Source organism: Tinamus guttatus, unplaced genomic scaffold (assembly GCF_059628265.1).
Source record: "Tinamus guttatus ecotype Peru unplaced genomic scaffold, ASM5962826v1 Tinamus_guttatus_pri_ptg000115l, whole genome shotgun sequence".
NCBI classification, from domain to species: domain Eukaryota; kingdom Metazoa; phylum Chordata; class Aves; order Tinamiformes; family Tinamidae; genus Tinamus; species Tinamus guttatus.
In genome coordinates, this window is record NW_028288649.1 from 2,971,654 (window position 1) to 2,998,865 (window position 27,212).

Below are 27,212 nucleotides of genomic sequence, written 5' to 3' on the forward strand. Positions count from 1 at the left end.
GGGGCCAATCCAGTGCGCGCCCCGAGAGCCTCGTCCGCCACGCCTCCCCAGAGGCGCGCGTCACTCCCGAGCCGCGGGGGCGGGGCCCGAGCGCAGGCGCGCAGCCAATGGCGGAGCGGGGTTTCCGCCCCGGCCCCTCCCCCTCCGCTCCATAGGCGGCGCCCGGCTCTGTCGCCATCGCTCGCGCTTGATGCGCGCGAGGAGGTTTGTCCTGCGCGGGGAGCCGTCCCGTAGGGCCGGGCTGCGCGAGGGGCGCCTCAGAGCGGCGGGGCCGAGCGAGACGCGGAGCGGCGCCCGCAGCGCCCGCGCGGAGCCCGCGCGCACGGACGGATGGCGGCGGCGGCGGCAGCGGCGGCAGCGGCCGCCTACGGCAGCCTCAAGCTGTGAGCGACCTGCGGCGGGAGCGGGGAAGGGGCGGGGGGGCGGCGGCTCTGTCACTGCCGTGACCCGCCTGGCCCGAGGGGCGGCGGCCGTTGGGGCTGCCGTTGGGGCTGCCGCCTCGCGCCGCTTCCTGGGTCTGCGGCGAGGGCCGGGCCGCGGCGCTGCCCGCGCGGCAGGGAGGGCGGGGGGAGGACTTTGGCTCTGGGCGCGCTCCCGCTCGCTCCGTGTCCTCCGCCTTCTTTTTTTTTTTTTTTCTTTATTTTTTTTTAATATATTTAACTTTCTTAAAAAACGGGCTCCTCATGCAGAAAGGTTCGAGCACTGCATGTTGCAGTGCCTCCTGCCAGCAGCAGGCTTTTTAAGGCTACTCGCCTGTCAGTGTCTAGTAGTAATTTTCATGCCAGTTAATCAGATCTCATCAACATAAATAATTCGGGGGACTCCCATGCATCACTCAGCATGACTCTTCCATGAGTTCTTCTAACCTTTTGTGTTTTTTTTTTTTTTTTGGCTTTGCTTCTTTAGTATAAGGCTAGCATCTTCAGGAGAGAACTCAACTCTCTGAACATGCATATCCCAGATACTGCTTGATGCCTTTTGTACAGCAAAGGAAATTGCATAAGCAATGCAATACTAGGCTGAAACCAAGAAGGTGCTTCCTTTACAGGCCTTCACACTGTGCGGTTCAAGCTTCTGGGGGGGTGGAAAATAAGTCCTCTGGGCATGAAACCGTTCATGTTGTTCAGGGCTATTCTAAGCCAGTGTCCTTGTGTGTCCTAAAGGTATTTCTGTGCTTTTCCACCTCCAAATACGAGCATGAAACTCCATAATTGATGCCATTTTGAGGCATCAGCATCTGATAGTGGTTTTTAAGCCTGTAACTAGCGCTGTGTTAAATTTCATTCAATACTTGTTTTTTGTTTTGGAGCAAGCACGTGGATTTCACTTTGGATATCTGTATAAGCAGGCTGTCATAGAGCTGTTACCTGCCTAGTGATCGCTGGGCTTCTTACTTTGATTAGTAGCTATGTCAGGATGTACAGACATTGGAGGTGACTGAATGTTACTGACAGCTAAGGGTGGCTGAGAGGTTCTTGCCTGCTTTGCAGACACTTTTCTTGTCACATAAACCATATTGGTCACTCTTTAAGCTGAGCTTGTGGTCTCGTGCAGGGAGGAGAGAAGGAGGCACTTGAGCGTTGTGGGAGTGGTATGAGCAGTGTGTGGCCCTCCTTGCAGGGGGAGGATTCTGGGACTCGCGTCACTCTCGCAAGTAGCTAATGAGCTGGTAGATGGCAGTGAAGCTGAGCAATCCAAATAATCTGGAAAAACTGATTGTCCACGCTCTTTGCAAAATAGAGAAACTTGGCTGCTGGTTTGGCTTGCTAGAGGTTATTTTTCCTTCTTGAGTGCCAAAGACCTTGTCTTACAGATCCTGCAGCCTTCTGACTATCCTGTGACACTTTGACACTAGCTATGCTTCAAACCTAACTCCCATCTCCTATTGCAGCACTTGTGTTGTGAGAAAGTACAGATCAAGCATTAGCAGCTGCTGGATGAAAACTTGTTTTTATTACTACTCATTTATTTATTAATAAAAGTTTTCAGGGTTTGGGCACCTGGTCTGCTTAGTCCAAGTGCCTCCTGTGATGAATTTGGGCCCTTTGGCTGAAGAGGGCATAACTTAGGCAGTAAATCCCTTGCCATTTAAATTAACTCTTTATTACTAAAATATGTCTTTTAATGATGACTGTCTCTTAAATGGCGTTTCCAATACTCAAATAATTTAACAGGAGATTGTAATCCCATTCTCCTCCGTACATCAACTATTACTCCATGGGAAATATTCCAGTTCCTTGAGCTCTTTCTCCTCAAGGAGTAATATGTACTGTAGGTATAAAATTAGAGCACCTGCTCACCTAGAAAATCTGGAATCTCCGGAGTGTTGAAACACAGTGTTAGTGCTGTTACTTAACACCCAGCTGGGGCTACTGCATACAGTGACATCTCTCCTCCATCTTGCTTTAGACCCCTCTGGTATCTTGAGCTCTGCAAGTGTGTGGCTCTGCAGCACAGTATGTGTGTTTTTGGTCTGCTTTATTGCAGCACTCGGAGGCTGGCGTCAAAGAGCTTCCTGTATCAGAGTAATGTTAAGTATTTATGGTGAAATAATCAATTTCTGAAGTAAGATTTGGCTGTTGAGGTCTATAAGCCTTAAGAGCTATTGAGTGAAGTACTATCTTTAGTTGCTATTAGAGCATGATGGGTTCTCTTCCATCTGAAAATAGGATTTTTTTTTTGTAAGATCAGCCTAATGAAAGCATGGGATGCAGCTCTGCTTCCTCTTCATAATGTGCAGTATTATTTTATAACTAAAGCAAACTTCAAAATAAATGCATAAGCTAAGAGTATCTTGCTCAACTTTAAATGAAGCTGAGACTATAACTGGTCTAAGCAAGTAGTGTATGCATGTGTGGTTTTTTGTTTTGTTTTTTTCCCCCGCCTTTTTTTTCCTTCTCTTTGGCTGTCTTGATTTTTCATTTATGTCAGAAAGCAATGTGTTTTTTTGTTGTTGTTGTTGCTTGTTTCTTTTCTTTTTTGTTTCATTAAAGTGGTCTTTTTACTTGAATTATTAAATGTGATAACTCTTGCTATTATGATTAAAGAAAAGGAGATCCTAGAAAGCAGCTATCTTTTTTCTTTTTTTAAAAAAAACCCACATTTTTATTAGAAAATCATAAACTTTAACACACAAGTTTTGAGGTGGCAAGACTTCCTATGTTCACTTCTATTGCAGCACAGGAATATAGAGAAACCTGAATTTCACGATGAAGGATAAGGAACTGTTGGTAGTACAAATAGCTACTAAGAAAATCAGATGCCAAAGCTGTGAAACTCCTTCCTTTATTTTCAAAATGTCTAGTAAGTCTGGGGGAGAAGGTACTCTTGTCACAGGACCTACACTCTGCAAATGTGCCATACTTGCTAAAAATGATAGAAACGTCCTGCATATAAACGAGGACTTGAGGCAGGAATGACTGCAGCACTAGATGTACTCTCACATGTCAGTGCCCGGAGTGATTCACAAGGGTGCTTGAACTAGGGGAATAAACCAAAAGGTCTAATTTTAGTAGCAATTTTGCTGAATGTTCTTTTTGCCTTGAGGGCAAAACTGTTGAAGACACCTTCTAATTGTAGCCTCTGTGCACTCTTTATATAGGCTTTCTTTTTAACCGCTTCTTCAGAAGCATAAGCTGAAAGAATGAAAAAGAACCACTTATTAAAATACATACATACATACATATATATTTTATATATATATATATATATATATATATAGTTCAGACTAATGCCAGATGTCTAACTGTCTTCATTTCCTTCTAGGTCTTCTTTAAATCACTTGCAGATACTTGCTGTTAACTTTGAACTGTAAGAACTAAATCTGAGTGAGTTGGCAACAATCTATAGGCTTCTAAAGGGAGAGGGTTTTTATTTATTTTTATTATGAGCTGCAAGTCACCCTTAGAATATGAGATGTGTTGCATCCAAAAAGTTCACATCTAGTGCCTTTCCTCTTCTAAAGTATCCTAAATTCTATTGATGATAAATATCTTCGTTTATCTCTCTTCACCAACACTGAGAAGTAGCCCATGATAGCGGTTATCAATTTTTTAAGGTACCTAAATGAGGATCTCATTTTTGCAGGTTTTATGGTGAGCTGTGCTGGAAGCAGGTATTGCTGGGAAGAGTTCTGGATGCTTGGTTGGTTGAAGGCAGCAGTAACAGCATAGCTGAGAAGAATGCAGGCTTGAACATGAAATAGTTAAACAGGAGTTGAATATAGTGTGTATTGGTATATGAGAGCTGACTTCAAGAATAGTCATGGAGTATAGGTCCCTAGAAGACTCTCAAGTGGTCTTATTTTTTGATGTAATCTAGCATTTGGACTTTCATCCATTCCCTGTTCCAGTAAAAACAGAATCATTTTGACCACAAATTCCCTATGACTGAATTATTCCTCTTTCAGCATTTTAACATCTTATAATGTGCGCTTATCTTACAGAGCTGAGATTGTTTTAATATATCTGTACGGTACATCTGTACTTGGTTCTGAATGGAGTCAAGGGAGAACCAGCATTCTTGCAGGGACTGCCCAGCATCCCTCTTGAAAGACAAATCAGACTTGATCATCCTAATTAAAGCAAACTTAAGATTGGAAGGGGCAACTCAAAGAACATGAGACTACAAGCTTAGTTTTGTAGTTCATAAGTCTTTAAATCAGCTTTTGGACTGAAGCTTCCTGCCTTCTTGGCTTCTTCCTCAACCATAATTTGAGAGAACCTGTAAGTATTTAGGCTAAGGATGTAAGGGCTAAGAAGGCTAAGAATTTTTTTAACGAGCTTTACTCCATTTTTGAAATTCAATTTTATTATTATTATTATTTTTAACCAAGGATTTAATTCTTTTGCTGGCTTTGGGCTTTTCAGCTTGGTGTGCTTATGAGATGGCATGTAGAGATTTTTTTTTCATTGTGATTCCAACTTAGAACTACTTGCTTACATTCCTCAGCTTCTTTGCCTGGCACCCTGATTTCTGCACTTCATCAAAACCAAATTCAATGAAGGTGAAGTAAGAAAATCATGGCTTTTTTGTTGTTGTTAAAACTCTGTCATTCAAGGAACTTCATATTTCATAGGATCATAGAATGCTTAAGGTTGGAAGGGACCTCTAGAGATCATCTAGTCCAACCCCCCTGCACACGCAGGGTCACCTAGAGCACGTGGCACAGGACTGCATCCAAGTGAGTTTTGAAGATCTCCAGAGAAGGAGACTCCACAACCTCTCTGGGCAGCCTGTTCCAGTGCTCTGTCACCCTCACTGTTAAGAAATGTTTCCTTAAGTTCCTGTGGAACTTTTGATGCTTCAGTTTGTGGCCATTACCTCTAGTTCTGTCAGTGGCCACCACTGGAAAGAGGCTGGCCCCATCCTCTTCACCGCCTCCCTTGAGGTACTTATAGACACTGATCAGGTCCCCTCTCGGCCTTCTCTTCTCCAGGCTGAACAGGCCCAGCTCCCTCAGCCTCTCCTCATGGGGCAGATGTTCCAGGCCCCTGATCATCCTTGTGGCCCTGCGCTGGACTCTCTCCAGCAGCTCCACATCCCTCTTGTACTGTGGAGCCCAGAACTGGACAATACTCCAGATGCAGCCTCACCAGGGCTGAGTAGAGGGGCAGGATCACCTCCCTCGACCTGCTTCTTATTTCTGTTTCTTGCTCCAGTGTTTTTAGTTTAGAATACAATAGACTTTAATACTTCACATATGAAGTGCCTAGAATGATGTCATGCAAGGTGCATACTGTCCATACCACTTGGTATATATTGTCCATTTTAGAACAGATAGACTTACTTTCCTATGAAGAAATTGGGTAGCTGTTCCCTGAATACTTCAGATTGCTCTGCAGTTTGCTTTTATTTTCCTCTAGTTCAGCACTTGGTCTTCTCTGACTTTTCTCCGGTTGCCCAGAGGGGTTATAAAATTCCAATCCCTGAGGATGGTCAAAACATGAGAAACGTGATTTATTTTTCAAGTTGTGTTTAGTGTATGTGTTTGTGGTGTGTGGAGGTTTTTTCCTTTTTTTCTTTTCTTTGAGTGTGGGGAAGGCTAGAGCTGTTAGGAGCCCTTTTAGATCCCTTTCAGAGGTCCCCTCTGACTTAAATTATTCAATGATTCTACTTCAGTGAACTGATTTAGAGAGAAATACAAAAACATTTTAAAAATGCAAGAGCTGTGTAAGGAGAAGGAGCCTAAAAATATTTCCTATCCTGCAGAAAGAGTAACATGTCTTAAAACTGTTACTTCCCCCCCATCTTAGGTCAAGCCTTAAGATGAGAAAAATCGCTGGGTAGTTCAGACCACTCTTTTTAAGCATTTTATGTGTGGTAACAAGCTAGTTTTGCAAAGCAACTGTATAAGCTGCACAAGTATAACTGGTCAGATTCTTGCTAGTATCTCAACTGGCATATTTTTAATAAAGGATACTTCTGAAAACTGCTTTATTTTACAGTTATGCTGTACTGTGTACAGTGTTTCTGAGGGAAGATGGTTATGAAGTCTGAACAGGATGTCACTGTTGGTCTGCTGTGTTAGGTGATGTGGACAGGCCTAGCCAACAACTCTGGGGAATGGTAGTGTTGAGACATGTGCTTCAGTAAATTTGTCTGTGACTTGAAACTTTCTCTAAAGTGAAGCAGATGTTTTCATCCCTTCAAATGTCTTTTAGAGGGGAGGGGAAAAAAATAAAGACAGACTTCTATCTGGAATGTGATTCTTAATTTCTGTTGTATGAGAAGTGTGGGTTTGTTTAATTTAGAACAAAAATCTCTAACTTGATTTTTGGATTATTGGACTTCTGAGGTGACTTTTTTCAAATTTACATGAATTACGTGGTGTATTTCACTGCATCATTAAATGCTCATTTTAAAGGAAATAGTTTATATGTGAATTCAGTGCCATGTCTTTCTAGTGTCCTAAACAAGGTTTAGAATTAAGACAGCTGTGGACGTTACAATAACTGATTAGTTTCATTGGTTCTATTATGCTCTGTCCCAGTCACTGACTGTGGGGTAGGAACCAAGTGAGAATGATTTATTTATTTTTAGAGCCCAAATGAGGTTTAAAATTGATTGCTTTGTCTGAAGCTGCTAAAGAACCTAAATATAAAACAATAAATCAAAAGTAAGTGTGGCTAAATTTTTTTTTCTCTCCTATATGTTCTGTTACAGGCACATAACGCCAGAGAAATTCTATGTGGAAGCTTGTGATGACGGAGCTGATGATGTACTTGCTATTGACAGAGTCTCCACTGAAGTCACTCTCACAGGTACTCTCCTCACCAGTGCTCCTCAAGATAGGCCTCTTGAGTTCCTTCATCTACTATTTTACTCCAGGCAGTCCCAGAGGTTCTTCAAAGACAAAATTGGTGTTAAGATAGAGAAGTTGTTTTCCTGAATTGCTCTTTGTTTTTAAAATAGTGCTTTGCCTTTAATGTGGCAAAGGCTTATTTGTAAAGCTTTTCATTGTAGAATTGATCTTGTGGGTAGGAAGGGGGTTTATGCTTGCCTGTGGCTTGACCAGCCCACTGTGTGATAGTTTTGTGACAGTCATGGAAGAAACATTCTGACTTTTCCTCTTTCTTTTCAGTTAAGAAAGATATTCCCCCTTCAGCTGTTACAAGGCCTATATATGGTATTTTGGGTACAATCCGATTGGTAGCAGGTAAGGAAAGCAAAACTGCTCTTAAACTATTTTAGCAGAATGTATTGCTAGAGAATTTAAAACCAAAAATAGTCTTTGCAGGGTACCTGAGGTTGTGCTTTGTTCAGTTTGATCATTTTATAGACTTTCTTTGTGGCTGCTACAGGATGAAGGTATCAAAACATAGTTAATCATGGATGTTCATGTCTATCATAAGCATGTTCAAAGGTAGAGTAAATCCTCGGCTTGCTACATTTTAAAGAATGTATTTCAAATGTGCACAAACACTTTCATCTGCCTGCTCTTTAGCTGTGTTCATCTCAGCTGCAGAATTTGATATAACATGAAGTGTTGGGTTTTTTGTTTGACCTCAAATCAATAATGTTGGTACACAAGTAGCTGGGAGAAGCAGGGTGATAGACCACTGCATGCAGCCATTTAAGTAATGGCTGTGTTAGAATGATTCTCCCAGTATGGAGTAAATTCAACACTTGGAGAGGAGGCAGCAGAAAAAAAGGACAAACCAAATCCCAACTTCTAGGGAGTTACGAGGTGAGGCAAGAACAAGCTGTGCACTCTTTAAAATATTCCATAGTGATGTCTGAATTGGATGCGAGCAGGCACTGCCACAGTTAAACCTGAAAACCTGATGCATACTGTCATGGGTTTTTTAGACTTTGAATGTTGGTATATGTTTAAAAAAAAATGTGGCTAGACATACAGACTTAAGAATTTGAGACAAAAGTTGTCTGGAAGCTGATGCAATAGGAATGTACACATTAAATAAAAGTTTCCATACACAGGAAGGATTTAAGTTCATGAAATTAATGAAACCAAAGCAAAATACCACAGTGTTAAATGCACTGACTTCTGACAGGATCTTAAATTGCCAAACCTTATATGTTCATATCCTAATTGGGAATTCTAGTTACTGCAGAGCAAAGGCTTTTAATGGATATCTTTGTCTGAAGCAGTCGACTAGCCTTGGTTATTTTAAAAGCCCCCTTCCTTGAAGTGCATTTTTCACAGTTTACAGGTTTGGTAATGAATTTTATTCATGTAACTGGATGTGGTACCAAAGTATGCAACTTCTTCAGTGTCCTGTTTCTTCCTTCCCTCTGGCCCCAATTCCCCACTCCAACTGTCTTACGCTATTTTTAATGTATAGTTGTCAACTAAATATAAATAGTGTTTAGGTTAATGTTCAGCTCTGCAATGTTAGGCAACTCACTGCCATCTGTTAATAAAATGGATTCTGTATCTAATAAAGTATCTTTAAAAAAAGTTGAACGCTGTTTTCCTATAATAGCATTAGAGGGAAAAATGCTGAAGTAGTATCTTCAGTGTTTGGAATCTCTAATCAAGTGCTATCTACCCAGATAGGAAACGACAATATTGAAAAGTCACGTTGATTCAATATACCTATTTATGCAACATCTTTATGATATAGTTGTGGACATAATGTGCTGCCTTTTAATAAGGTGTCTGATTTCTTTACATTGGTAAGCACAAACAATATTTAAGAATGCTCCATGATCTTCTCATCTCACATTTTAAGTGCTTGAAGACTCTACCCAAGTAAATGCTACAAAACCAGGACTTAAAATTAAAAAAGACAGTGACACTTTGTACTCTCTTCCTGCCCACCCCTTTTCCCACCTTCCCCTGCCTGCAATGGAGGGTGAAATTTAAAGAAACTTTTGTTTCGTATTGCTTTGAGTGTCCTGGGATGGTTTTAGATGCTTTTCTTAATGTGCACATATTTATATACTTTTAATATTTTTCAACTTTGTTTTACAGGCACATATCTCATTGTAATAACAAAAAAGAAAAAAGTAGGTGAGATATTCAGTCATGTGATCTGGAAAGCAACGGACTTTGACATCCTCTCCTACAAAAAGACCATGCTGCACTTAACTGATATTCAGGTAAGAGTGGATTGATTGACAGGAAGAGATTTCACTTTTTTCCCCCCCACTCTTTGTGTGTCCTCCCCCCACCGCCTTTCTGGTTTCTTGCGTTAGTCTTCATCACTCAGACCTAATTTGATGATGAAACTTTAAGGATGTGTGAACTATACTTTCATCTCTAATTGACATAATATTCAGGTATAAATGTGTGAAAAGTTACATAATTGAGGACAACAGACAACATCATGCAATTTAAAATATTGGCCACCTTGAGTTTGAAGTGCATGTTGCGTTCTTCCTCCTTTTAAGATCATATGGTGAGGGAATAAGCAGACAGTCTTGCTGTATCTCTTGTCCTGAAATCTGATGTTGTTTTTCCTCCTGAGGCTTTGCTTGCCCTGTATATTTAGAGGTGTCCTAGTGTTGCTTTCTGCACGGTATGTTGCAAAGTCATGTTCCTGAGCCAGTCCACAAAATCACTGCCCCTGTTCCTATTGGTTTTTTTGTTGTTTATTTGTTTTTTCTCCCTCATGATTTTACTGTTTATAGCAGGACAGATGTTTTTTAGGGGCTGTTTTAAGTATCTATTACATACTTGCCAAGCTGGGACAAATTGGGTTGAGTGGGAGGAAAAGGATCAAGTTTTATGTAAAATCAAGTGTGTTATAGGTTGATACAGAGCAGTCAAGGGTGCCAGAGCAGTGAAGCTAAAGGCATTTTTTTTTTTCTCGGGCTGAATGGCTTTCAAGCAAATGATGGCTTCCTTTTTGCTGGGCAGTCCCTAATAGCAGTTTAATCTCACTAGCTCTAGTAGCTCAGTCTGAGGTACCTGTCAGAGGAGCACTGTTGTCTCCTCTCTACTGTACTATAAAAAAAGCTAAGCAAGCCTGGTAGCAACAAGTTAAGTGCACTGTTAGTCTCTTGCTTTCCTCCTTATACTCTGAATGCTCTATGTGTTCCAGCAGCAGCACCAGCAAAGTTCAGATCATCAATTAAAAAAAAAAAAAAGCTTTTAATGAATAAATGAGCATTAATAAATGAGTTGTTTCTTCCCACCCACCCCTCTCTTGTTCTTCCCAACAGTTGCAGGACAATAAGGTGTTTCTATCAATGATTAGTCATGTCTTGAGTGTGGATGGATTTTACTTCTCGACCACCTATGACCTAACTCACACTCTGCAACGGTTAGCAAACACCAGCCCTGAGTTCCAGGAAATGAGCCTCCTAGAGAGGGTAAGGATTTCATTTTGCTCTCTATCCTTGTCTAACTCGTTGTCATCCAATTCCTTGTGATACAAGTTTAGTTTATGCAGCTGATGTTTAAATGGTGTCAAAACAAGTGATCACCAACTGAAGAAAGCTTCATACAAGGCTTAGAATGATATTGGTGAAAGTTGTGTTCCTAGTACCCTCAGCTCAAAACTTCTACTTTATTTATTAGGAATTTGTAGCCCTCTAAGCTAGAAAAGGTTTTGCTGTTTTAATGATTAAGTTAAATTAGTCAAACGGATTTACATTTGTTGCTTAGATGCAAATCATTATAATTAGTAGCACTGTATTCCTGATCTGTGTAATTACACTGTCTCTGTGATCTTGTCAATCCACCTGTAGTCGGGTGGTTCTCTGAAAAAAAGAAGGTGACCACAAGAGGAAAGGAAGCAACCCAGCAAGTGTGCAAAGTAGACTGAGTCAAGCTGCTGTTTGAGTTTGCTTCCTTATTTGCTTAGAGTGAGGTTGGAACTAGCTAGTCTGTTCTCCAGCACGGACACTTCCTCAGTACTGCACTTTTCCTGCCTAGTGGGTTGGAGATTATGACTGAATATACTAGCCTGCCCTTCCTCAGTCCCGCAGCTTAGTAGCAGTGACAAGTTCCAGAAACCTGTTTAGAAGGATTGCAAACTCTAGATCAGGCAACTCAGAACACTTGTCTGAAAAGGTTGCTTTGATTGAAGCTGAAGAGGAAGGAAAAAAAAATCCTGCCTCTCAATATTAAATGTTTCTAATTCTAACAAAAACGAGAGTGGGGAGTTTCCTCTCTATTCTCATCTACCCCAAATTTAGGAATGTCATGTTCTTTCTTGAGGTGGAATAAATCTCTTGAGTTTTATTCTCTTTCAAAATATTTTGTTTTTCTTTAGACCTGTGGGTCCATGGGTTTGGGCCCTCAAATGTTGCATTCTAAACTGTGCTTTTTCCTTATTTTTGACATATGAATTTATTATACTATCATCTTAAACAGAACCACATAGTCAAACTCAAATTCACCACTCCTGTGCTTTAGAGTGCTAGTATCCTTGTTCTGGTAAATAACTGAACCTGTGACACGAATAAGGCTGGAATTGCATAGACACCAAAGTATTGAAACCCTAAAAGTGAAGAGTGTACTCTCATTCTTTGCCAAAGAGATGACTAAAGTTGTCAGGACTTTATCTCTTAGTTAATGAGACTACCTAAACTGAGGGAGTAGTGCAGCTTTTCTTCTAAGCTTTTTTAAAATTACTTTTTCCTTAGTCTATACTGGGGAACTGTTTTGCATTATCAGCACCTCTTGTGCTATTGCCAGAGAGAGCAGTTCCTGACACTGAAGTTTCCTTTAAACTGGCTCTTCAGGACAGCTGTTTGAAAGACCAACCATAACAAAAAGGAGGCTCGTTTTTAGGTTAGTAGATGTGTTTATTAGTTAGAACCACTTAAATGTAACTTTGTGTTCCTGTTGGACCAGTATAGTGGCAGAACAAAAGGTTGATAGTAATTCTGGGGAATCTCCACTGATGCAAGAGAAGTTTGGTTTAGGGTTTGTTCTTGATGGGAGTGGTAGAAGGAAACAGTGCTGCCACAGGTCTACAAAGTGTCACGTGAGGTCCTTCAACTAGTTCAGAGCCAACCTGCAATATGATTTGCCTGTAATGAAGCCAGTGGACAGACCCAGACTACTTGGTCCAAAAGCTGTTTTAGGGCAATCCATTATCCAAGATAACAAGCATTCCTCAGGACATGAGGCAGAAGAGATCATGTTATGTTAGCATAGACTCATCCACATGACAAGTAGTTCTCTTCCTGTTTGATTGCCTTTTGGGAGGGAGGTTGTTAAAACAAACAAAAAAAAATCAAAAAAGGTGTGTGACTTCTAGGAGATGTTTGTTTCCTGTTTAAACATAGGATTGTTCCAACACTGAGTTTGAATTAACCTGCTTGGAGTGAATGGATCATCTTCCTGTCTCATGTCATGAGATTTATGCCACCTCTCTGTAGTTCTCATTGCAGTCTACAGAGACTGTCACTTTGTGACTAACCTGGTAGCTCTTTGGAATGTGCTCAGAGTCTTGTTTGAGACCTTAAGGGGAATTTGTAATAGGAAATAGAGAGTTAAGAAGGACGGTTTATGTGATTGTTTAAGTGGGTGTGTGTTTTTTTTTGTTTGTTTGTTTGTTTTTCTTCAACTATGAGTAGTATTTTAACTTCTGGTTCTTAATTGATGATTATTGCTTTTGAACATGGTTCTGTCTTTACCTTTTATCTGTTTTAGGAATGTTACATTGCGGTTGTTCTTAACATGGCTTGACAAAATGATCAAAAATTAACTTAAGGCAGATATTTGGATGTTCTGTTGCAGCTGAATTGTAAATGGCTTAGCATGTCTGAGGTCAAGCAGCTCCTTAAAGATTAGAGGGAATTAGCCTCAACTAAAATATCAAAAAAGTAAAAGTAAAAAGGATATTTGAAATGTACTGATACAGGAGTGTTCCACTTCAGAGTATACCTGCTCCCCTAGACTTGCCTTAGTACAAGGGTGCTATAAATGTTTATGTTAAATTGAACAGAGCTTAAAGCCTCTGAGAGCTTTTTTCTTTTTGCAGGCAGATCCACGGTTTGTTTGGAATGGGCATCTTCTTAGAGAATTTGCTGCTCAACCTGAGGTAATCTCCCTGCAGTGATTATACTGATACACCGTGGATATACTTTATGCTACAAACATACAACACTGTCCTATAATTCTCTATTTCATGCCAAATTTTTGTTACCTGAAATAACTAGGTCAGATTATGAAAACACTGTGTATGTAAATTAAAACTGTTCATCATGACAGCCTGTTACTTTCTAATATACCTGTGTCCTCAGCAGTGCATGGCAAAGCTGTCCCTTTGCAAGTGTCTGCATTTGAAGGTGCTCTGCTGATATTGTTTCTCCAAGTGAATGGTGCACGGTTTCTATTCCTGTCTCAGTGACCTGAGCAGACATACTGCATTAGATACCACTGCTCCAAAATGCTGGGCTGTACTTTTTTTTTTTTTTTTTTTTTTTCCTTCCTTCTGGAAGGTGGTGATGTAGATTAGCAAAGGGCTGCTATGCAGGCCTCGGAGGGAGGGAGAGGCCTGGGGGCTGGCTGCAGAGTACGTGGTTTGGATGGTGCTACACAGACCTTCCTGGGAGACAAGTCAAGTGTGGTTAATAGAAACAGAAATAAAAGGCAAAATGTAGAAGCTGAAAATGGAGATAACTCATATGTGAGGGGAAACCTGACCTAATATTAACTAAAGGTAGCCTGCTGTAGCAACAGCTGTAGATAACCAGATTTGGAATTTTTTAACTTCTGATATTGAACAACTTTAAACTGTACTGAAAGACCACATTGTTCAGGTGTGGCAGATTGGTAGAACAAGCATTTTGAGGATTATTCACAAAGAATTCTTCCTACTGAAGGTTTATGTTGCTAACTGTTATTCAGCTTATTGTGCTGCTGAGATGATGCAGCAGAGCCATACCAAAAGGCTTTCAGTGTGTACTGGTTTATCTAGTATGTTTCCAGGAAAATAAATACCTTGGGTAGAACAAAGCAGCCTCTTGTTTTGCCAAGGTCACTTGAACTGAATTTCACTGTCTCCATTTCCTCCCATAGGGTTGGGTAATATGCTGGGAACCCTTTTTCCTCAGAGAGCATGACTGCATCTTAAAGAAGGATAACAAATATATAAAGCTACCAACTTGCAGACAAACCATAATTAGGTTATATATCTTTTTGGCTACAAGTGTCTAATATTTTAACTGTTCTGTGTTCTTGTTTCAGATCCATAGGTTTGCTACACCAGTGATGCATGGATGTATCCTTTTATGTTGTAAGACTCAGTGCTGAATTTGATAGCCTAAGGCAAAAAGGTTGCTGATGAGAGTAAACTATATTTGGTGCCTATAACAGAGTAATGTCAGAGTTAGGCTGTAGTTTGTTCACATAAGAAAAACATGCAAGTGAGCTCTGAGTATTTCTTGTTAACTCATTTGAATTTTTTTTCCCACTCTTAAGACTTAATTTGTTTGATCTCACAGACATGATTTGCATGCTTGCCTTTCAAAGGGTTAAAAGATACAGCATTTTTTAATTTATAAATAGCTTAAATAGCCTGTACTAACTGACCACTAAATAATTCAACCAATTATTATCAAAATCCTTAGATTTAAAATAAAGGCAAATAGTTAAGAGTGCCTGTCAGTGATCCTCTTGATGCATAGGAAGATGAGTTCTGCTGAAGGCACCTCGAACACTTCTGCTAGGAAGTTGCTTTTGCCACACCAACACTTTGCCTTGGCTAACAGCCTTTTTAGCAAAGCATTCCTGAGTTGATACTTGAGAAGGGGTATATACTGGTCTGAGGCTCCCTGGATGCATTACTCTTCTTGAGAAGGGGTATATACTGGTCTGAGGCTCCCTGGATGCATTACTCTTCTTGCAGTGATTGCACAAAGTCAGTCCCAAGAACTCTTGAGTTTGGAGCAACTCGTGCAGTGCTGCTCTTGGCTGCAGCTTGGGAATGGCCACAGAATGGTGTGCAGGCTCAACCAGTTCTTCTCGTGGGGCTGTTAGTGCTGGAAAACCTCTAGCCCTTCCTGTGATTTAGTATAATGGAAACTGTAGTGGGAGTAGGTGGAGAGACAAGGAAAGATGGGAAGAGGGAACTGTCAAAACAACCTCATTCTTATCCTGTAAGTCATGCAGGGGAGAGGCTGGGTGGATTGCAATCAGCAACTGGTTGGCTGTAATTAACACTTTCCTCTGTCCTAATTTCCCTTCATAAATAATTAGTGTGAGTAATGTATGCATTGCTATAATTCAAATACTAACAAAGTACCTCAGATAAACTATTCTCAAGATCTGTAGGAGACTGGTTTTCTAGTGATGAATCTGCTAGAGCCGAAGAGCCCTAACCTGTAGTGCCACTGGTAGTTATTTCAGTATAAAACTAAATACATTTTGTTCAACTGTCTGGGCTAGAGTCTGGATCTTGCAGTGCTGAGGAAATAGTGGACTTTTTGGGATGACCAAGCCTTTCACTAATGAAAGACTAAACTTAGGCTTAACACTTCCCTTGCTTCAGACTTTTTTTCCAACTATTCCCTTGCAGTCTTGAAGAGTCAAATGCTTAAGAGGGGGAAGAAATTAATATTTCCAACTTTGGGGGCTTTTTTGGTAGTTTTCCTTTTTTGCATTATTTTTCCTAGTGAGTTTGAGATTCTAGTGAATTATTCCAAAAGGAAGATCTCCTTTCCTTTCTTCCTTGGCATAGTAGTAAACTAAAGAGTGGTGCCTTGCTACGAAATATCTTGTTCCTAAGTATTCTGCAGGAAACTGCTGTGAGAACTGTGGGTTGGAGAAAATACAAAATGTGCCACTCTAAAGAAAATACATTTTGTTTGCTTCGTCCAGCCATAGGACAGTAAGTCTCTTGGCCTGTTGCAGAACAGAGTGCAGGATGCCAGTACTGCAGCTTGCAAAATTACTCATGTCAGTCTTGTGCTTGCTTGAAATTTGTAGATTTAGGCTGTTGGGGACAAAGGATGGAAGCTCCTTGAAATTATTCTTAATAAATGCTTTTCCGTTTAAGGTATTTTTAAGCTGGAAAGAGCAAAACTTAAAAAGTGAAAATGGTTGTTAATGATTTCTGCTTGCTCATTGATTGAAATTCTTCCCTAAGAACGGGCCACCGTTCTGGATATCTAGTGTGAGCAGAAAAGCCTACTTAGCCTCCTGTGGTAACTTCCAAATCTGTGGAGGCTGCATACACAGACTGAACTCGATCTGCAGAAATTAGGGGTTCCTCTTAGGAGTGTATGAGAGGTTTGTGTTTTGAGATAAGCAAATAATGAGCCTTGAGGAAGCAAGGAAACTATGCAGAAAAGGTCCAGAAGCAGCCTCATGCATGTCCTTGCCCTTAGGGTAAAGGTTTGAAACCCAGTCTCTGTTAGTACTAGTCCTGGAATCTGTAAATGTGTTGTATGTTGTGCTCGAGAGCAAAATTTTAACAGTATAAGATATTCCTTCTTCTGAAACGCTAAAGGAGAGGGGAAAAGTGTGGTGTTTTTGGTTTTTTTTGTTTTTAAAAAAGGCAGTGGGGGCAAGAATTCCTTAAGGTAGTTTAATTAGAAGTTATGAATGAGATTGGATATAGTGCAGAAGAGAGTTTCTCAAGTTGGTCCTTTTAAAGAAATGCATAGGACCCTGAAACTAGAATAATATTCTCCAGGGTCCTGTTCTGTCAAAAATTGAAGTAATTTTACTGTTGTGGTCAGTGGCAGACCTTGTACCTTGTCTTTTGTGTTATGTTGTTCTAAGGTGAAGTTGCTTTCTCTTAACTGTAAGCAAGTTTACCTTAACTACGGTAAATGTTTTAGTTTTAATTGAATGTGATAATTTGGCTCTCTGACCTTTTCTACCTCTTTGTTTATATTTTTATATAAACATATTAAAACTAAGTTTGTTCATTTGTTTTTCTTAACATGTTATTCGTCAGTTATCACTATGCACTCTTGTTCTATTAATGGAAAGTGCTTTGACTGGCTGCTTGTTTCCAGAAGGAGCTGTTTCAGGGCTGGTGTACGTTACTATGTAAGAGGTAAGAGAGCAAATTGATTTTAATTTAAAAATAATGCAAATTCCATCCATATATGTGGCCGCTCTTTAAGAGAGGTTGCTGGTATAATGATTTCAACAGAAAATACTTGCAACAGTAGTTTGTGTCAAGAAGTCCTCATTTTGAAGAAAATACTAGAAACCATTACTACTGAAATGTGGTTACTTCGATGTCAAAATACTCGTTTTATTTTGCATTGAAGCCACTCAGTTTCTAGGACTGTTATTTTCAATGTTCTTAAATTTATGGCCTTTTGCTGAAGCAGGTATGCACATCAAATTAAATTTGGTGTGGCTCATGATAAACTTTGTGTTAATTTATCATCTTCTGATAGCTACATGGTATTTTCTTGCTTTTTTGAGTACTTGCTAGGGAAGGGTAGGAAACTTTTTACTGATCTCCTGTTTTTCTCCAGCCAGTCTGTGAGCTGGGTAATGAGAGCTTTCTGCCCCCACCCTTGCCCCTTTCCTTCTTTTACCTACCCAGGTATTGATTCAGAAGGACATGCAGCTAACTTTGTGGAAACAGAACAAATTGTGCATTACAAGGGGAGCAAAGCATCATTTGTTCAGGTAAGATTGGTGTAATAGACTGCAAGATGGCATAAGCTTTTTGAATGGTTCATTGGCCACCTTTCTTCTTGCAGTGTGCTGAGTTGGTCCTGTTGAGGTATATTCAAGAAGGGAGGTTACCAACTAAATGAGGCAGTTTAAAGACAAATCTTACAAACAGCAATTGCCCATTAAAAATAAAACCAATTTCCATTCTCTTGCAGACCCGTGGATCAATTCCTTTTTTCTGGTCTCAAAGACCAAACCTCAAGTATAAACCAAAGCCACAGATCAGCAAGTCTGTAAATCACGTATGTGACTGTTCATTGCATTTTGGGGATTTAATTGGGGTTTATGTGGATGTGAAAGGGTGCCAATGTGTAATCAGGAGAATAAAAGTTAGCAATACTAAATAGTTTTGTTACTATTGCTTAATAAGAAGAAACCTTTGTATCCCTTTTTTTTTTTTTTTTTTTTTTTTTTTTTTTTTTTTTGAGCTCAGATTCTGGGAAGAATGCAAGTGTGAATGAGTTCTCTGGTTCTTGTTTAATAGTCTTTGTAGCTCCCCAGTGTTCAGCATATGCAGATTGTTTATGCAGAACTGAATGGGCTTGGGGATAGAAAGTAGAAATGTATTAGCACAGTAAAAACAATTAAAAAAAAAAAGTAGTTGAGAAGTGCCTGTGCTTTTTCATCAGAAGGATCATTATAGAGATTTCCTTATAAATTGCAGGTCTTAACAGTAGCATAAATGTGTCATCACCTCTTTTTTTCTTTTTCTAGATGGATGGTTTCCAAAGACATTTTGACTCTCAAATCATTAGTTATGGGAAGCAAATGATTGTTAACTTGGTACGATTTCATATGTTTTTGTTGAGAAAGCTCAAGCATCAATCAAGCATGCTCGCAAGTAATACTATCCATTCTTTTCCCTCACAGGTGAACCAGAAGGGTTCAGAGAAGCCTCTTGAGCAAACATTTGCAAAAATGGTGAACAGCATGGCAAATGGCATGGTCAGGTGTGTGAAAGGAAATGCTGCCTTCCTGTGTGAAAAGGAGCCTGTGCCTGACGCCCACAGAAACTGCTTGCAGTGGTTTAGGGCCTTGAACAAATACATTATTTGTTTCAGAACTTTTATTTTTTGTGAAGTAGCCTGCATATGACCAATGCTCCTACCTCAGTGTTTCTATGCTGAATGGAAGTACGCCTGTGAAAACAATATGGGGTGAACAAGAGATGGGCAGAATTAAGAAGGGATGTCCAGGGTCTTGGTGATACTGTGTAGCAATAATAGTATGCTGTGAAAGATGTGATTCTCTCTATTTTGGGATGATAAATTGGGCCCCATTGGGTTACCTTCTGGTAGAAGGTATGGTTTCATTGCTGGCTTTAGTGAGGGAGTGCTAAATGTGGGTGAAATGATTAGAGAGGAGAGAAGTGTGCACCTTAAATGTGGGCACATCAGAATAACTGGGCCAAGAGAGAATATGCTTAAGATGGAATACACTTAAGAGAAATTCCATCTTTTCATGGGAATCTTGAGTGTGGTACACAGTTTACAACCAGCTTGCTTTGCCTGACTTCCATGGGGAGACTTAAACTCCCACAGATCCATAGCTCTTTGTCTTTTCCTCGAGTTTGTTGTGTGGTACTATTACACTGATCTCATGTCTGAGGAGAAAATCCTACCTTTAAGCATGTGGGATGTGTGGCTGGTTGTTTAACTATATGATCCTTTTATAAGGAGAGTTCTTTTACCACCCTCATCTCTAGGCTGATATTGAGATCTTAAAGATGTGTAGAGCCTGTAGGTTTATGTGCATCTCTGACGCTGCTATAAAGCCTTCTAGTGGAAACAGATGCTAAAATTCTGCTAGGCTCTGGAGTTTTTATAAATAGTGTTTGCTGCTCTGTATATGTTAAAATGGGACTGACATGTTTGTTAATGCTGCCAAAGTCCTTTTTTGAGGAAGGAGGGGAATGATGGGAAGGGTGGGGGTGTATGGGGATGTGTGGGTGTTCATTTTGATGGCATTTACTTCCTGGGCCAAATAACTTAATTGAGTCTTCAATGCATATATTACTACCTTTCCTTAAATAGTCTCGAAAGCTTGGCCAATAATAACTTTGGGGTTATTAATACTTCAGGAACTTCACTTGCTGTGAATTGCTGAGTGTACAAAAGCTGAGTTGGACACCATTTGTCAGAGCCATTTTGACCAGAAATTCACTGGCTGTTAAAATCTTGTTCCCTGTCAGTAGCTGTTGGGTTTTCTTACAGCGCAGTAGCTCAGGCATTCAAGCAGAGCTTGTCTCTAGTTTCTATAGAACAGTCAAATGGGGCTATGCTGCCTGCCAGAGAATATTGCATGTTAACACCTGCATATCTTTTGAAAGAGAACTGACAAGCCCAAGATGCAGCCCCTCGGAAGGGAGCATGGAAGAATGCTGGTTTAAAAAAAAAAAAAAAAAAAAAAAAGGGGGGGGGGGGGCAGAGATTAAACTGGATGTGTGGGGGGGGGCTTTGTTTTTGTCACCCCCCTCATTGCTCTTCCCTGGGGGCTTGCTCTGTGTGTGGTTTTCCTTTGTTTGGTTTGGGGTGTGTGTGGTGTGTTGTTGTTGTTGTCGTGTGTGTGCTTTTTTTTTTTTTTTTTTTTTTTTTTTTTTTTTTTTTTTTTTAACCTTCACTGAAATATGTCTATAACTTAAAAGTGCTTCTCTCAATAGGTATGTAGCATTTGACTTCCATAAAGAGTGCAGTCGAATGAGGTGGGATCGACTTCAAATTTTGATGGATCAATTGGCAGAACAGCAAGATGAATTTAGGTAAGGTGGTTGATGTTCAATAGGTTTCAAGTAGTTCTGAACTACTAAAGTGAGACCACTTGATTGACCCTGTATTTAACTTGAGAACTAACCTTGTATTTTGGTAAAAGTTTAGGTGAAAGTTTCAGATGTATGCACACTTTCTTCATCAGCTTCAGGTCTCTTTAGGGGGCAGTTTTTCATTTGAGAGTAATTCTGTATGTTGGTGGCAGTAAACTGTTCTGCAGTGTGGTGCCAAGCACTTGGGTTTCATTTGTAGTGTCAAACCTTAGAATCATACAATGCTTAAGGTTGGAAGGGACCTCTAGAGATCATCTAGTCCAACTTCCCCTGCATGTTGCAGTTCAAACGGTGCAGCGACCTGGTTCAGGGACGGCACGGCGACCACCCCCAAGCCACTCGGGCTATCAGCTAGTTGACACCAATGTGGTGGACGGCAAATGGCGTTTATTGATGGGTAACAAGGTGTTATATAGCTAGGTTTACAACGTCACATCCATCTGCTTACATCATAAACTAAACGCTATTGGCTATTAGGGGCCCTATCTTTCCACACAGCACGATATCTTCCGGCTGCCGTTCCCTAACTATCTGCAACACCTGCACACACAGGGTCACCTAGAGCACGTGGCACAGGACTGCATCCAAGCGGGTTTTGAAGATCCCCAGAGAAGGAGACTCCACAACCTCTCTGGGCAGCCTGTTCCAGTGCTCTGTCACCCTCACTGTCAAGAAATTTTTCCTTAAGTTCCTGTGGAACTTTTGATGCTTCAGTTTGTGGCCATTACCTCTAGTTCTGTTGGTGGCCACCAGTGAAAACAGCCCAGCCGCATCCTCTTCATTGCCTCCCTTGAGGTACTTATAGACACTGATCAGATCCCTCTCAGCCTTCTCTTCTGCAGGCTGAACAGGCCCAGCTCCCTCTCAGATGGCAGATGTTCCAGGCCCCTGATCATCCTTGTAGCCCTGCGCTGGACTCTCTCCAGCAGCTCCACATCCCTCTTGTACTGTGGGGCCCAGAACTGGACACAATACTCCAGATGTGGCCTCACCAGGGCTGAGTAGAGGGGCAGGATCACCTCCCTCGACCTGCTGGAGACGCTCTTCTTAATGCACCTTGCTAGCATAAGATATCCACAAAGAAGCAAACTCTCATGTTTATTTTTACTTATTTAGTTTATCTATATATAAATATATCTACATCAACTGAAGTTTTTGCTTAGTCCTGTGAGTTGCTTTAAGCACTTCTTGGTCTCTGCTACCTGCAAATAGTGAATACAGGCTTCCCTACCATCAGAAGCAGCCCCAAAAAATCCCAAAAGCAGGATAAACTGACTTATGAGCACTTTGAAGGAGACATAAGTACTTAAGTTTCCTATATGGCAAGGATCCTTAGTTCTTGAAATGATTGCTGAGAATCACTTGTTCACTGCCATTATAAACTTACAACAGAACTAAGTTTTCTTGATATGAGAATTAGAGATTTGTCAAAACCAAAGGTGCCCTTTCAAGATTAAGTTGGTTATACCCTGCCTTGTCTTGCCATTGTTTAAATAAAGAACAGGAGAGTAAAAATCTCTGCAGTCCTCAGGCAGTGAACTTGCTAAAGATTGAATTGGGGTATAAAAGGTTTGGCAGAAATGAGAGCTGACTTGCATGCTTTGTCATTTTATTTTAGAGGAGTCATAACAGATGTCACTTTACTAGGTTATTAACCAGAAATCTCCACTTGTGGGACTATATAGTATTCCATGTCAATTCTAGGTGAAACCTGGGAGAGGAGGGAGGATCAATTTTATGTTGGTGTTATCATCTCCTTTAATCACTTAAACATTAAAAAAACATGATTTAACAAAGCTCCCTTGCCAAGAAGGAGACCAGGTCCTGTTAACACAAGTTTAATCCAAGTGCATATACTGTTTTAAGGCTCTTGATCTTGGCATAACTTCTTAGCATAACTTCTTTTTTTTTTTTTTAGCTTTAAAATGCAATATAGTGACTACAATGACAGTGGATGATGCACTAGATCAAAGTTGGTGTTTGTAACTACATAATGAAGTATCTTTTTTTTTTTTCTAGAGTGTGATCTGTTAATCTTTAAGTAACTGGAACTCTTAAATATAATGGCTTAAATTTAATGTGGTAGAAGGACAAGGACAGTTTAGTGTCTTTTGTATAATCAACTAATAACTTGATCTCCCTATTCCATTTACTAGCTTTGGTATCATAAAATATGCATGCAATTTGGTATTTAAAACTTGGTCTGTTTTCAGTATTGCTGTAGAAATGCCTGGTTTAGCTGATTTAAAAAAAAAAAAAAAAAAAGAGGTGATAATGAGTGTATGCAGTAGTAGCAAAGTGGTGGTAGGGGGAGCATCTGATCCATTGCATGTTCTTGTAACAGGAAAAATATTAAAAAGTGGCAATAACAGATTGTCCTATAAGACTTGAATACCCTTCTGGAGGAATCACGGCTAACAACCTATATGGCTGGGTGAGGTGAGGTCCAGGGGTGACTGGTCTAAAGCTGGTGCCCAAGTGAATCTCAGGTTACTTCTGCTATTACTCTCTGATCTTGGTAACTCAGAAGCCAAAAACATCATTCAGTGATGCTGCAGGGGAGGCTGTCTTCCTTCCTCGTCACATAGTTCAGTTTGGCAGGCTACTTTAAAGAACAATAGTTAGTATAGTTTTGAGAACCTGTCCTTAGCATCCTGTTGCTTTTTAGCTCCTTTGAGGTAAGGAGTGATAGCGAAAATCCAGGAGGCATCACAGATCAAAAACATGGTCAGTAACTTACCGTACGCTCAAGAGAATGCATCTTTTGGCTGCTAGTGCATATATACATGTGAAAATGTATACTTTGTATGCACTGTTACATCCAAATACTTAGATGGATTGTGTATGTTAGTTATTTTCTAGTTGATTCTGATGGTAAAATAGTGACTCAGCAGGAAGGAATATTCCGTAGTAACTGCATGGACTGTCTCGATCGGACTAATGTGATTCAGAGCTTGTTAGCGCGCCGATCCCTTCAAGCCCAGCTTCAGGTGAGTGTTTGACTGGTTGGCAACTTGTAAGAGGCTTGAGGCTTTCTGCTTGGCATTGAAATGTTACTCAAGACCTCAACAAGGGCATGCATCTTTGAGTTGCCATTGCTCATGGTCTTATTTGAAACCCATTGGCCAGATTCTAGTTTGATAAATATAACTTCTTGAAAGCAAATAATTCATTTTTCTACTGAGTTTGTTGTGAGCTGTGCTATGCTTTCTGTTCTAGAGACTAGGTGTTCTACATGTTGGACAGAGAATTGAAGAGCAAGCAGACTTTGAGAAAATCTACAAAAATGGTAGGTTGTTTATTGTGTTAAACAGTTTTTATGAAATGGAGTACGTAACTTCCTTAATCTCCTCTTAATGCTTTCCTGTTCACAGCATGGGCTGATAATGCTAATGCTTGTGCCAAACAATATGCTGGAACTGGTGCCTTAAAGACAGATTACACAAGGCAAGTCAGACCTTTCCTGTAAAAGCTTTCTGGGTTTTTGTACGTTTGGGGATTTCTTTAAGTCTTCATGTCTGAAGAGATCTATTTTGGGCTCAGACTGTTAATTAGTTTTGTACCAGCTCAGCTGGTAAAATGTGAGACTAAAACCTACAGAAAAACAGTATTATTCCCTGTAAAGGCAGGGGAGGGAAAGACAATTGGAAATAAAACCAGGGTAGTGGGGCCTGTTCAAGACATATTTGTGTTGTGGGAGGAGTGTAGTTTCAGATGACTTTTGTGGTAAATCTGTATGGTAGTAATGCCAAGGCAGCACTGGATAATTAAACTTGGGGTACTGTTGATCAGTCAGAGTTATAAGTCTAATATTGTGCATTCAAGAAGAAAATTTTAATTTTTTTTTTCAAAACTTCTTTTTACAGAACTGGGAAAAGAACTCAGTGGGGCTTAATTATGGATGGCTGGAACTCATTAATACGTTACTACAAAAATAACTTTTCTGATGGATTTAGACAAGTAGGTTGGGCTTTTAACTACAGAGAAGTATATTTGATTAATATTGCAGTGCATTGCAATTTGTTCCTCTTTTTTTCTCCAGGATGCTATTGATCTCTTTCTTGGTAATTACTCAGTGGATGAAGTAGAACCTGCTAGTCCTCTACATGTCAAGAAAGATTGGAAGTTCTTAGCTGTAAGTATGGAGACTTGGTTCATGCTGGGAGAAACAGATGTAACCTTTTAGTCCCTCCCTTCAGTAAGACTAAGAAATTGCCTGTTTAGCAATGAAGTGTTCCTAAAATCTGATTATGTGTCTGATACCTGTTTATAGGCCTAAACCCACAATGTTCCCTTGACAGAAAATGGAGTGTCCTTGAGCTATTGAAAAACTGCTTGCTTTTTTTAAAAAAAAAATCTGTTTCATCAAGTGGAAAGGGAGAAGTTCTGCAGAAGAAAACAGTCATTGAGGGTGACTAATAGAAGAAGCTTGTGAAGATAAGAAGAATTTTTTTTTCCTTCTGTCTCTGCTGTGTATCTCATGCAGTGAAACAGAGTTGGGGATTAGAGATTTATTTGATGGGTTTTTTTGTTGTGGGTTTTTTTTGTTCACCCCCTGTCTTAGATACATTTTTAATTCTGAACTTACTGAACACTCCTTTGTAAATCTGAGTTATATGAAATTTTATACTTGTTCATCAATACTTGAAGCCACCTTATTACAAGACAAATGCTTTTGCAGTGCTGCCAATCTTCAAGGATATTAAGTAATATATGTTCTATTATATCATGTAATCTTTTTTTTTTTTTCTTTCTTCAGTTGCCTATTATTATGGTGGTTGCTTTCTCTATGTGCATTATCTGTTTGCTAATGGCTGGTAAGTCACCACTTAGTGTAACTTCATAAATATAGCTTGCTTGGATGTTGGGTTTGTTAGTTCCTAGCAGCCATTTACTAAACAATTTGGTATGTATTTGCCTGTTTCTCAGTCATACTAACATGTGTCTGAGCATGGCTCTGGAGGCTGAGGGGCAGTACTACATCATGAATGTGGGGAAAAAAATGAGGTGCTACAGTAAATAAAGCCAAAAGTTTAGTAGGAGTCATTTAGGTGTGTGACTTAATTGCCCAAACACTGAGTTTAACTTGCCCGAACTACCGAAGATGGATGTCTAGTTTTACTATAGGCTGGATGAATCTCCTTTACAAGTATCTCCCTAATTCAGGACAGAAGGGCAATCCAGATGAGTCAGATAGGCATAGGCTTGGTCTGACAGATGTCCTAGATCTGTGTTGGAAACTGAAGCTCTCACCTTTTGCCTTGGCCTTGAATTTTATTACTTGAGTGCCAAAAGACACTTGACTGTGACCTCTGTAGCTGTGTTGAAAGAGCTCTTAGTTCAGTGTGGCAAGCAGCAGAATGCTGGGGTGAGAACAAATAGCTGGGGCTTTTCAACATCAATGAAAGCACTTATGAAATGGGGTAGCAGAAGCCCTTAGTATCTGTGGAAATGCTTTCAACTGCATCTGATGGCAGATCCACATGGGGAGGGCTTGGACTGTTTGCTGTTGCACTAAAATGCTCTCACCGTTAATGAGACACAACAAACAAAAGTTTATCAACTCTTGGCAGGTGATACATGGACTGAGACACTGGCCTACGTGCTGTTCTGGGGAAGTGCAAGCTTTGGAACTTTTGCCATCATCCTCTACAATGGCAAGGATTTTGTAGATGCACCCAAGCTGGTCCAGAAAGAGAAGATGGACTGAATTTGTGTGTGTGGAAAGCGGCTTGGTGCAGAGGATTCCTCAAGTCACCCCTGGAGTCTCTACTGACCTGCTTTCCACACCGGATAGTGGTCTTTTTAACATTCATCCTTGACAGCACAGAGAGAAAGTAAACGGTCGTCTTTGGTGGCAGCTTTCACCTGAGATCGGATTCCGCCATCCTGGTGGTGGTGGTCTCGGGAATATCGTGGTAGTGGAGGAGGCTCCACACTTACCAGGATAATTCAAAGATAAAAACCAACTCTGTGATATCTGGGATGTTGTAAGATAAAAATGGGCTGGATAAGTTCACAGGCCACCTAGGTAGCTTTATCTAATTCTTGATCTCTGGCAGAAACAGAGCTTTCCCCTGTTAATATACCCAGATGTTGAAATATCAGTAGAAAAGGGGTCTAATCATGTTCTCTGAGCAAATATGACTTCATACCAATAACATGTTCTTAGATTTACAGCTGGATTATATTGGTTGTAATTAAAGTCCATGTTAAAGAGTCCTTTGTGCATATTTATGTATTTTTCACTAAATATAAAGGATTGTGAATCCTAACGCTTCTCCTCTAAAGCAAACCTTGAATCCTGTCTTACCGAGGACTGATGCA

General features: G+C 40.2%; 1 protein-coding gene across 1 annotated transcript; it reads left to right on the forward strand.

The window, feature by feature from the left end:
* Nucleotides 1-198: 198 nt before the first annotated feature.
* On the forward strand, nucleotides 199-26,672 carry SACM1L (SAC1 like phosphatidylinositide phosphatase). Its single transcript, XM_088521077.1, is given in 20 exon segments — nucleotides 199-383; nucleotides 7,165-7,262; nucleotides 7,583-7,657; nucleotides 9,437-9,564; nucleotides 10,630-10,779; nucleotides 13,404-13,463; nucleotides 14,612-14,645; nucleotides 17,328-17,429; nucleotides 17,934-18,019; nucleotides 18,223-18,309; nucleotides 18,782-18,850; nucleotides 18,938-19,017; nucleotides 20,727-20,825; nucleotides 23,737-23,875; nucleotides 24,105-24,174; nucleotides 24,260-24,332; nucleotides 24,752-24,845; nucleotides 24,928-25,020; nucleotides 25,645-25,702; nucleotides 26,459-26,672. Coding segments are annotated over 20 exon segments (1,851 nt in total). The 5' UTR covers nucleotides 199-330; the 3' UTR covers nucleotides 26,662-26,672.
* The last annotated feature ends 540 nt before the right edge of the window (nucleotides 26,673-27,212 follow it).